This window comes from Dufourea novaeangliae, unplaced genomic scaffold, assembly GCF_001272555.1.
Source record: "Dufourea novaeangliae isolate 0120121106 unplaced genomic scaffold, ASM127255v1 scaffold8, whole genome shotgun sequence".
Taxonomy (NCBI): domain Eukaryota; kingdom Metazoa; phylum Arthropoda; class Insecta; order Hymenoptera; family Halictidae; genus Dufourea; species Dufourea novaeangliae.
The window spans coordinates 3,053,787-3,066,332 of NW_015373923.1; the positions used below are offsets into that span (position 1 = coordinate 3,053,787).

General features: G+C 43.6%; 1 protein-coding gene across 1 annotated transcript in view; it reads left to right on the forward strand.

The window, feature by feature from the left end:
- The window catches only part of LOC107194965 (transcription factor GAGA-like), a 45,765-nt gene extending 35,243 nt beyond the window's left edge, over positions 1 to 10,522 (forward strand). The window contains exon 6 of the mRNA XM_015584684.1: positions 9,883 to 10,522. Within this exon, the coding sequence (XP_015440170.1) occupies positions 9,883 to 10,469 (587 nt within the window). The 3' untranslated portion in view covers positions 10,470 to 10,522. The remainder of the gene's footprint in view (positions 1 to 9,882) is intronic.
- The last annotated feature ends 2,024 nt before the right edge of the window (positions 10,523 to 12,546 follow it).

Consider the following 12,546-nt stretch of genomic DNA (forward strand, 5'->3'; position numbering starts at 1 on the left):
CCCCTGTGCTTCTTTCGATTTGTTTTTTTTTTTCTTTTAATTGATGTAATTGTCAACCCTTTTTGTTTTTCACGTCCAGAAAGAGAACCACGGAAAGAAAAAAAAACAAAGAGGGGTGTTCCAGAGAGGTGGGGTTGGGGAGATACGAGGGGTGGGTGGCTTGGCTGGAACAAAGCGAGAAATCAGGGGGGAGGGGGGAGGAAAGATCTTTCGGTACCGTTCTCTTGCGATCGATACGGAAATACGGATGGATGTAATCGTTAATCTTTGTTCCTTTTTCGCGAGATGACCCAGTAGACTGGGCACTTCTGTCCGAGTTGTGTAACGTCACGATGGAAACCACTCGACACAGTGCCGTTTCACTGCTTTCGTACTTACTATACACGGTTTGCATTCCGAGCCTTTTTTCTATTATTATAATTTTTTCTTCCCCTCCTCCTCTTCCTCCTCCGTTGAAAATTGCTTTGAAATTCGTGATATATGTATAATATACATACGTACTCGCGTGTTCGGACGTTCGAGGAGCTTTTTTGCGATCATCGGTTGTTTAACAATCGGATACCGGTTTCGTCCATACTGTTTGTGTGTGTATGTGTGTGTGTGAGAGAGAGAGGAGAGTGAGTGAGTGAGAGAGAACGACGGAGGAGAGAAGAGAGAGAATTCGTATCGTCGCAAGCCAAGCATTGTCGATCTTTCGGTCTATTTTTTAACGATTATTTATATAAAAGGGAAAGAAAAAAAGAAAACACGTAAAATAGTAAATTATCGGTTAGGCTAGATCAACAGGAACCAACGATGATATTACTCCTCTCGGACCGAGATGAGATTGCCGCCTCAGGGGGCCACGGATATAGGATAACCTTAGACGAGATCGTGTTGTATTTAATTTATCTTTTGACTGTACACATAAGACTGCGACGAGGTAATCTCGTTAACCGGATAACTTGTTTTTTTTTTCTTGTTTTATTCACGATAACGCGTTTTTCGTTCGGCGGATCGTCGGGCGTAGAGTTCGATACAAATAGGTTAGTATATACTTATTTGTTTTTTTTTTCCGTCTAGAAAACGATATCGTTTCGTCCGTTGAGTGGATTTACTTGGATCGTGTGTACTCGTCGGATTTCGTTTGTACCCACGGATACTTATTAAACACTGTTTCACCGCGTACCTACGTTGGACACACACGCGTAAAACACCGGAGCGCTCGTTCTTTTTTTTTTCCGTTGTCGTTCCACCGTTCCGAAGATCTCTTAGAAATAAGTTCTCGCGTATATGATTAGGGGTCTAGCCGAGATACGATTTACGTCGTATAAAAACCGTCCCTGGTGCGGACTCTGTCGTAAAACGTATATTATATATATATATATATATATATATATATATATAACGGGTGTGCTGTACCGTTTCCGAACGAGCACCCGTAGACTGATACTAATCGGTTGGCGGAATATTCAGGTGATATACAGAGGGTGTCCCAAAATAGGAGTGAGTCCTTGGAAGGGGTGATTCCCTGGGTGATTTGAAACAACTTTTTCCTTAGCGAAAAAATTCTCCGAGGCTTTGTTAACGAGATATTAACGAACAAACCCCGACCAATCAGAGCTCGCTCGTAGAGTAGCGCTCTGATTGGTCGGGGTTTGTTCGTTAATATCTCGTTAACAAAGCCTCGGAGAATATTTTCGCTAAGGAAAAACTTGTTCCAAATCCTCTCAGGTATGACCCCTTTCAAGGACTCACTCCTATTTTGGGACACCCTGTATACTCGACCAGTAGTATAGTATAATCGACACGAAACACGATCCACGGGTAATCGAAAGAAGAAAAAAAAGCGAAGTGCACCGTCCGATCCCGTTTCCTCGTCTCCTTGTTTCTCTCCTTTGTGGTCCTTTTTGTGCAAGTACTCGCGACGCGCGTCGTTGCGTTTCGACTCGGTCGCGAATACAGCAGCGTGTGAAACGTTGAAAGAGATATGGGTGATTTGAGACACCGTTTGGAGATTTGTAATAAATGGAAAATCGAAGCAGTTGTGTAATCGACGAGAGAGAGAGAGAGAGAGAGAGAGAGAGAGAGAGAGAGAGAGAGAGAGAGAGAGCTTATCCCCTCCCCCAGAAAGCCATGTTTCGATCCTCCGTACCACGTCGATAGGTGGAGGCGATTCTGAAAATCTGCCGCGTTTTTAGAAGTAAAGGTCGGGAATCTGGAACTGATACCTATAAACGATGGTCACGATATTGTGTCCTGTTAAAATTAAGGCAGATGCCAGTGTCACCGTAAGAGGCCCTAAGATACAGTAAATCCTCGATGAGTGCTCGACGGCTGCTCGGCACTAAACATTAAATATTTCATAAACTAATGGCCATATACGACTGAAACAAATTTCATTGGCTTCAGAATTCCAAGCTCTATCAACGTGCTAAACCTTATGAAAAATTCAACGTTACACCTGGGAAGCTCTCCTTGTCAGTGCCTCGAACAGCCTTCGAATACTCATCGATGATTTACTGTACCTAAAAACGGTCTGAATTTCAGGCTGCAAACGTCACATTTTTGAATTGATATTTAAAACTTCTGCTTATAATATTCCATCAAAGGTACACGGTAATTAACCTCTGTTCGCCTCCCTGCTCAATAGTAATTACTGCATTGGTAAAAATTAAACCTATTCAGAATTGACATTTCACGAGCGTCTCGAATTATAGTTTTGACCACCGGAAAGGGGGTGACCTTTACAACTGTATTTTGGTGTTTTACAAGGACACAATATCGTGCCCATCGGTTGTACATCATTTCGAAAAACTCGACTCTATATTAACGGGGGGGAGAGTCACACCTGCCGTGTTCTATCTCGTCAGCCTGGGAACTTAGCGAGCTTAAAATCTTCTTTCGGTGGTTGTCGTTCGTATTTACGCCCTCTGTCTCTCTGTTTGGTCTGATCCCCGGGGGGAACTTGTTCTAATCGAGCTTTTGGCGCTTTCTCACGCAACAGAGGATACCGCGAGAATGAAAAACACGAACGTCGATCTCGTTCGAGACTCCTCCGTTTTGTCCCTGCTGGTCCCGTCCACCAGTTGGTAGGCGTGTAGTCCTCGAGGTAAAACGACGTCGATTCCAAAAGCGGGCTTTCGGTTCAACGGCGAAGGGACCAACTCTCGTGGCAAAAAAAAAAAAAGGGAAAATCGGACACGCTTGGTACCGCGCGATTATCACCGGACGTCTTTCGCACGCCGTCTGTCCTCTACATACAGGGTGTCCCGCCTAACTCGAGCATCCCTAAAATATCTCGCTTGGTTTTTTACGATAGAAAAAATATCAGATGATGAAACTGTATTGTTCGAGGGGCAAATCTCTAATGGTAGGCAAACAAATTTTCTCAAGGTCATATTTCTCGAAATTTCAAGGTCATCGATGTTTTTTTTTTTTTTTTTTTTTTTTAAAATAAAACTTTATATTTGTATTACCGTGGCGTAATAGTTGATATCAGGAATAATCAATGATCTATAACAGTGTGACCTTGAGTACGGAAAATCCACAAATGTATAATAGATTGAAATAATAAAATAACTACGATACAAGATTCAGTGTAGAAATGTATCTGAAGTTGATGGACATCATTTAGAGGATTTATTAAAATTAATTTCCCGCGAATCAAAAGCAAGAGCACTAAAGGTGCTGATTCGTTAGATCGGAGACACCCTGTATGTTTGTGTCTCTCTGTTGTTGGTTGTATCCCGTCTCGCGCACGCGGTGGGGGTGAGGGGGTTAAATTACAGAGGTGATTCTTGTTGTGTGTTTGTTGTGTTTATTTGTAGAACGAGCAGGAGATACCGCTGGGGGCGGGGGTGGTGGTAGCGGCGGCGTTTCCGCAACCGCGGGCCACGTCTCGGACGACGACGAGTACGGTGGTCGGTCCGAGGACGCTGAATTGTTGTTTCGGTGTAGAATTTGTTTGAAGGGTTTCAAGCATCCGATGTCGTTGACACTGCACAAGGACCTGCACACCGGGCAGACCAGGTGCCCGATATGTCAGCGAATCTTCAGTCGAAGTTACGACATGAAATCGCATCTGTTGCGGATCCACAAGTGCACGCTGAGCGTCGACGCGAAACTGAGCTTCGCCAGCGACGATCGTTCGCTTCGCGCCGGTATGCGACGCGAACGTTCGTATTTGTTCGCCGAGCGGGAGATAAAGAGAGGGCCTGTGAACGAGAAATAAATGAGAGAGAAAAAAATAATTTCGAAAAAGAGGGAGAACGCGACCGATTTATATACAGGGTGTCCCGTTTCAAACAGGCCGCCTAAATATCTTCGCTGTCTCTGATCGTACGAGAAATATTTTTCACCCTTACCGTTCCTTGTGTCAATTTGAGACATTTTTCTCCTGAGATACGGTGTTATCCTGTCGTGTGTAGGCAAATTTAACTGAGGTTCCGTGAGTTTTATTTTATAGAATTCGCAAATTTAACTATTCATCTTTTCGTTGTATGAATTTTTTACCACTGAGTCAATTTGACAGCGATAGACGGATTAAGATGGGAAAATGAGGGATGGTTGAGGGTTAAATGGTTTCAAAAGACGAATCGGGTCGCGGCAAAAATTGTTTATAAGTGTTATTTTTTAATGGTTTTTTCAAGGTTACCCGTGTTTGTTTTTACGTATATGCATATCACTTTTCTGATTGTATGTTATTGCAAACATTATTATGCATTTATCCATGTATAATGATATGACCTTGAAATGACCTTGAACTCTAGAAATTTTAAATTCACTTATATAATTTTGTCCACCATCTGATTCGTCTCTTGAAAGCATTTAAATTACGTAAAAAATATTTCTCGTATGATCACAGATAGAAAAGATCTTTAGGTGGCCTGTTTTAAGCGGAACACCCTGTATATATATACATATATCCCGGTGAAAATCGAACGAACGTCAACGGTTATTACTCCCGAGCTGTCTTTTCCGTTTTGTTTTTTGTTTTTCTTAACCCTTTCGTTTCCACTGTTGCCGTATGACTACGTACTCGAAATTACGAAATAAAATATTGGTATCGTGTATTTTTTCGTATCTGTGACTATATAATAGTTTCTTCTAGTCGTGTATAGATGATACGGCGCGAATTCGAATGTGCATTTAAAAGTAAGAAATTATCGGTCCTTTGTCTATTTCATTCGATTGAACTCAAGTGTTGAGCATTGTTACAAACACAATGGAAACTTGAAGAACTCTAATTTATTTCAAGGGGGTTTATTATTCAAAGGTAAGAAAAATTGGGTTTTATTATGTATAATAACATTATAATGGGAATTATTATACTGTGATATAAAAAAAAAATGTTCTTACGAACAATTTGTACGTCATGTAATATACAGACTAATAACAAGAAAATATATTTCTGTGGTAATTTTTCGATAATTCGGGAACGAAAGGGTTAACAATTTGTATTCGTCACAGTCATCGTTCGTTCGCGATTTCCATTCTCTTCTGTAACTCTTATGTGTGCTACAAATATGTTTCTCCTTTTATACGCTATCTTCTCTCTTTGTCGTCGTCCAATTATGCTTTAGCGTTTCACCGTTTTCTTTTTTTTTTTACACGATTTAAGCCTGTGAATGAACTCGAGGGAGACACACGTTAAAGAAATGATGTACGGAGAATCGATATCGAAGAAAAAAAAAAAAGAGGGAAAAAAATAATACAATACTCGCCCCGGAATACGGTGTGTACAATTCGCGATCTGCGATCGATAACGAGCGATCGTTTCCCACATAGACTGATATTGCCACGAAGACTCGATAAATAAGGTGCCATCGACGAAAGATGACGCGAAACATACGTAAAAGAAAAAAAGTTCCTTTGATAATAAAACGTTTTAGGGAGGTAGGCGTAGCAAGTAAGCGCGATTCGAACAATCGAAAGGAAAAAAAAAGAAAGAAGAAGAAGCAACGCCCTCGTGCCCCTATGAGATTAAGAAAGAGGGGATGATGGTTACGTATCGGTCGTCGTTTAATTTTTCGTTCCTTTTTTTTTGTTTTTTTTTTTTTTTTTTGTTTCGTAAACGATAGAGTTTCGTTTATCTCGAGGCGATTCTTACGTATACTATTATTCCGTAATTTTATTGTCGTACATAAGACGAACCGCGCGCACACTTGTCCACGGCCTCGCGATGCGCTCTCGTCTCCGTTTTTAGTTTTTATGGTATGTTTCTTTTTTTTTTATTCTACCGGTTCCACTTACACGTCGTATAAACTATTTATAATTGCAAGTGTTATTATACCATTACAGGACGTTTCTTTTGTATACGATTCGCTCGAAGGGACGACAATGGTCTCGAAACACGATATTTACAATTGAATTTACTTGTCAGGAAGAAGTTTTAATAAAAAGAACAAAAAACTCTCCGATGATATACATGAAACACCGCATCACCTTCGTTTTTATTCTTCTGTTTTTCAATCGCTTCGAATCATCCAGTTTCGTGTGCATGGGCGTAGCCAGGTTATCAGTCAGAGAGGCAACGGGCGGGGGTAAAAATATTAACACATCGACTGCCACAGTGAAAAAGGCCGTACGTAGCCAGACACGCTTTATTTTGTTTTTAAAGTCATAAATCGCTGAAAATATATACGTTCTGTTAATAGAGGCTGTTGATCGTGTTTCAAATTATACTGCAATATTAAATATTATGCAAAAATTTTGTGACTCTGGGAAGAAAGAGGGGAGGGGGTACAAAATCCAATTTTTCAATGAGGCAAAAGCCACATTCTTCCCCTGCCTACGCCCATGTTCGCGTGTGTATATATATTTCTCGTCCTGGGTAACTCGTCGCGTGCTCCGAATGATTCTCGAGCGTGTGTGTGTGTTCGCCTCTGTTTCCCTGATTTTTCTGTAGGCTGCGTGACGGAACGTGAACGTTATTTATCGGGGGAATCGTCGGTGTTATTCGTGTTTAAGAACCGTGCACACCTCCGTATGGCATATACAAAACACCATAAGGTACGCGGAATCTTCTCCCCTTCCTTCTCGTTTACCCGCGAAGATACCCCCTCTCCCCTTTACGTGTGTGTTGCCTCGGTTCCGAGAGACCGCAGGAAACTTTCCCCAATCTTCAGGTCGCGATCGTCTCCCCCTCCGCCCACCGAACGCCTGCCGGTTCGTTTCCACCTTGGGTTGGTCCACTCGATGGCGAACTACCGTGCGGAACCACCGTTGCGTTCTCAGTCACATCGTGCGTGAACGAAACGGACAGGAGAAACGAAAGAGACAATAGAACAGAATGAAAAGCAACCTTCGATGTCCCCCACCCCAGCCCTCCCCCGCCCCGCACGGGATGCAAATATCGGTGTTCTCCTCGAGGCGTAAACAGAGAGACGTACCCTTAAGAAAAAAAAAAAAAAAAAAAAACATATACGATCGCATAAGTATGAAGCTGTCTGTGTGCCTCTGTGTGTATGGGAACACTTTTTGGATTGTGTGCGCAGAATCAGAGCACGATACCACCACTACCGCCAACACGTCTATTGGGATTCATCGTTCCATGGAACAACAACAAGAACAACGTCTGGAACAGCTAACGACGACACGTCGAGGGGATCACAGGCAACAAAACGAATACACGAGACGCGGCAGGTCTAAGACTCTGCACGACGTGACCGGTCGGTGGGTGTGCGACGTCTGCGGCCGCGTTTACAACCGTGGCGACTCCTTGGCTCACCACCGTAGCATACACAGGGGAGACACCGTTTGCCCGATCTGTCGGACTGTGTTCACGCGAAAGTACTCGATGCGATGCCACATGCTGAACGTCCACGGCGCCAAGTAAACCGCCACCGACCGGGGACATCATATTCTGGAACTGATACGAATGCGTGGACGATCGATTCGTTCGACGAGATTTCAATCCGTATATCGAGATTCCGTCGATCACACGTGACTTTCGCACGTACGGCCCTCCGCACGCGACACATTTTCGAGCGCGACGTAAAGAAAATATGAGGATTTACCTCGAGGAGATGCGACGTTCGAGAACTTGAATAGAGTAATAGAGAGATTTAGATGGAAAATAAAATCAAGAGAATTCAGATTGACGCGGGTTCTTCATGCTCCTGATGGCCGGTTTATCCAATGTCGCCGCGTATCACTTCCAAGAACTGATACGACTGAACATTAAACGGTGGAAATACGAGGAGAGAGAGAGGGGGAGGGGAACAGATGTCCTCGATTGTCAGGTACAAGGATCATCGTATATCTTCGTTTGTATTCGAACTGTGATTGGTAAAAAAAAAAAAAAAGAGAATTAATAAAAAGAACGTAGAAAATGGCTTTCATTTCTTCGCTGCGAAAACGATCGTCGCGACGAATCGCGTGATATATTATTTCGCTATTCGTTTGACTCCATATTACACACCCACATACACGCACGTACCCGTACAAACACACATTACATATCCACGCTCGCATTTAAGTACCGCGCGCACCGACTTACAAGGAATACGTGTACATGATTGTCGGTTCACCGCACAGGGCAGGGGCGTTCGACGAAGCGTCGTTTCCTTTTTTCGAGCAATCGAACGGAGTACAACGAAGTTTCTTTGTTTTGTTTATTTTTTTCCTATCGTAATTTCCTGAACGTTCAAACCGACCGATCGATCGCCGTGATCGAGACAGCGAACAGCTTGATGTGTGTATGTGTGTGTGTGTGTGTGTGACTTTTTTCACTATCCAATGCATAATATATATTTCTAACTGCAACCGTTCGACCGCACACTTCTCAGAACCATAGGATCTCCTCCGATATTCTTCTGCATGAATATTAAATACTCTATTGTTTTTTTCTTCTACGTACGTACGTTGTTTTGTTGTCGTTGAAACATTGTATCCTACCCAACCCCAACCGCTCATGTTATGCCCAACCCCGTTTTTTTTTACCACCTTTGTATTACACGCAGTAGCATGATATAATCGCTCCAAGAAATTTTTACAATTGCGTGTTTACAGATATATCACCATTCGTGATTGTTCTTTGTACAACTGATCGTGTGTGCTGCCTTTTCTTACACCGTTCGTCTCTCTCCAGAGATGATTATTGCCTAAACTCTGTTTCACGTAGTAATAACCTCGTTTCGCGCTTGGGACGGGCATCGAAGGCCGTTCATTGGTTGAAAACCGGCAGAGATAGCGAGCTACAAGCAATCGCATGCGTCCGAATCGGACGGCAGTATTGGGGGCTGCGCAGATCGGTCAGCAATAGTGGGGGCTGCGCAGATCGGTCAGCAATAATGGGGACTCTGCAGATGGGTCGACAGTAGTGGGGGGCTGCGCAGATCGGTCGAAAACTCGTCCGAGCGTGAGGTTAGTTTTGCTTGGAACAGAGTTTAGTATAGATCGCACGGAGATGACGTAGTAGCGAGCGAGTGAGAGTGCAAAGTAGATAGGCAACGCGTGCAAAAGTAAACAAACAAATAGAAAAAGAACGAATTAACCGAGGAGAGAGATCCAAAAGGATAAATCCAAGAGAATAAAGGGAAAGAAAAAATGGAATGATTGTGTGCGATGTTGTGTGTTGTATTCGAACGATAATGTAGTGTTTGTGGTTGTCTTAACGATCGTTCGATGGACAGAGAGAGACCAAAAAAAAAAAAACAAAAAGAGTACGCACGGCAGCAGCAGCACCGTGTGTTTGTCGTCATAGTAATCGGCGAGCCGACGATAAAATTAGGAGGTTAAAATTCTGGAGAATAAGAACGAGAATAGGATGTTAAACGGTGTGTCGTATCGGGCAAATACGATCACCGACTGTGCGATTAGGGGATCCGAAAACCGGGGTTTAGCCAGGGTGGGTGCCGTACTCTCACCTGCCACATGAAACGTTTATATCTGATTTAGATTCACGTACGGTGGTCATCGAACAGCCGTCGCATTCGTGCAAACTCTGCGGTAAAACGTTTTGGAATCGGGACTCGATGTACAAACACATGAACATGCACAAAGGGACCACGCAGTGTCCGGTGTGTCATAAAGTGCTGAGCCGCACCACCCACATGAAGAGACATTTAAAGAACCGTCACGGTTGGCTCGGGGTCGGATCGACAGCCGCCGCCGCCGCAGCCGCAGTAGCGAACGCCGCAGCAGCAGCCGCCGCCGCCGCCGCAGTAGCATCAGCCACCTCGACTGGCGGTACAACCGCAGCCAGCGCAGCAGCCGCCACGACAGCCGCAACCGCGACTACTGGGAAAGTCGCGAAAACCGGTGGTGTTCCGGTAGTCACCGGTGTGACGGGCGGCGCTTCCGTCGCGGCTGACGCCGCGGCCGCGACACCGTCCCCCCCGACCCCAATATCCGTCTCCTCGACGGCGATCGCGCGTCAGAACGCCGGAAGTCCCAGCGACGCCCTCGAGCCGAACGCCACCTACACCACTATACGCATCAGGGAGAGTAGCGTCGAGCGAATCACATCTAGTCCTATTCCTTAGTGCGAATCACCGTCATCTCCCTATGCCTTCTCTCCTGGAGCCAGCAGCGACACTACGACGACAACAACGTAGATGCCCGTCGACGGAAGAGACAGAATAGACCTTGGAACGAGAGATTCTCCGTCGTTCCTCCTCCCCCCCATTTACCCTGTTCTATTACGCGTATATATACAGAGGTATATATATATATATAGAGATATACTCGAAGGGTCGTTCTCTGGATCGTAATCCCGTTAGAACGATTTTTAGATTTTAACCGTACTTTTACTTCGATGCGTATTGGTGTTTCTTTTTTCCAAAGCAAAGTCCACTTTTTTCGAGAATTATCTCCCTTCGCGTGCTTATGCTGTTCCTCCCGCCCCCCCCCCCTTTCGCGAAATCGCGTTAGTTCGAGCAACGAACAAAACTTCCCGATACTTTGGAATTTCGTGCACGAACAGATGTTCCAGGGACGTCTCCGTAAGACGGAAGAAACGGAGTTTCTTACAGTCTGGATTGATTCCAGGTAACGGAGGCGGGAAAAAAAATACGAACTTTCCGAAGCATTAGCCCTTTATAAAATCTATTCCACTCTAGTCGTCGACGGGATACACCTATTATAAATGATGCCTGTCTCACCACTGTACGCCCTAGTCATTTGTGTGCATGACGCGCGCGCGCGCGTTGCGTTGCGTCCTGCGCTTACCTTTTATTGTATATGTGTATATGCATATGAGAAAATGAGAGAAAGAGACGGAAGAAGAGGAAGAGGATGAAGAGAAACGTAAGAAGCGACGAGAGGAAGAGGAACTCCTAAGTAAAACGATTTTCTAACCAAAGATATACACGCGTACATCCTCACACACACACATACACATACGTACCCTTACGAGCAGACTCGACTTCCGTTATGGGAAAAAGTGACATAAGAAAAGGGCCTCCTACGACTTGGTAAATTTATTTCAAGTAGTGAAAGAAATTTTTAATCGAATGTTAATTTGGTATAAATTTCAGTAATTAACAATACCAAGTGGTGGAAGGCCCTTCTCCTACGGCACTTTTTTTTCCCCTAGCGGAAGCCTAGTTCGCACGTCAGTGTACCCTCACGAGCAAACTTCGTTTCCGCTAGGAGAATAAGTGACATAGGAAAAGGACCTCCTACCACTTGGTAAATTTATTTCGAGTGCCGAAATAAATGTTAAATGTTAGTTTGGTATAAAATTCAATAATTCCCGATACCAAGTGGCAGAGTTGGGCAACATGTAATCTAATTACAAAATCCGAATCACAATTACAATGTAATTGCAATGTAATTAGTAATACAATTACAATTACATAGTAATTAACTATAGTAAATTTACAATAAAAATTACAGATAATTGTAAAATTACAGTAATTGTCCCGAAATTACATTGCAATTACATTGTAATTTGAATTTTGATTTTGTAATTAGATTACATTTTGCCAAACTCTGCCAAGTGGTAGGAGGCCCTTCTCCTAGGTAATTTTTTCCCCTAGCGGAACTCGAGTTTGCACGTCACACACACGGAAACGGAGAGGAAAGAGCAAATTATTTTATCTAGTCAAAATGAGTTCGGTACTTAAATAGCGTTAAGGAGGAATGTGCATCTTTCTTGCGATCGATCGATCGATCGATCGATCGAGAATATTGAAACCGACGAAACAACGGTGAGACTGAACGTAAATCGATTTAATTGTTTTTCTCCAGGCAACGATATTTCTCTTGATTGGTAGCTAAATTAATTTCGATTGATTCACGACGATGCCATTCGAGATCGTCGTGGCTGGACACTAATTTTGCAATATATCGATCGTGGACGCATCTTTCTCCGCGAATCGACGAATCGTCCGATTATTTAAATCGAAGCATTGAATTGTGTCCCGCGTATACTTTTATAAGCGGTGCCATTAAGAGGATGCTTTTTATCGAATGTACAACAATAATAACAAACACCAAAGCTCGTGCCATTTTTCTCCGGATATATTTATTTCTTTTTTTTTTTTTTCGTGTTTACCGCATTCGAATTTCTCATTCGCGCGTCTCGGAGATTCGTCTTGCTCCTAGACTAGATTCGGC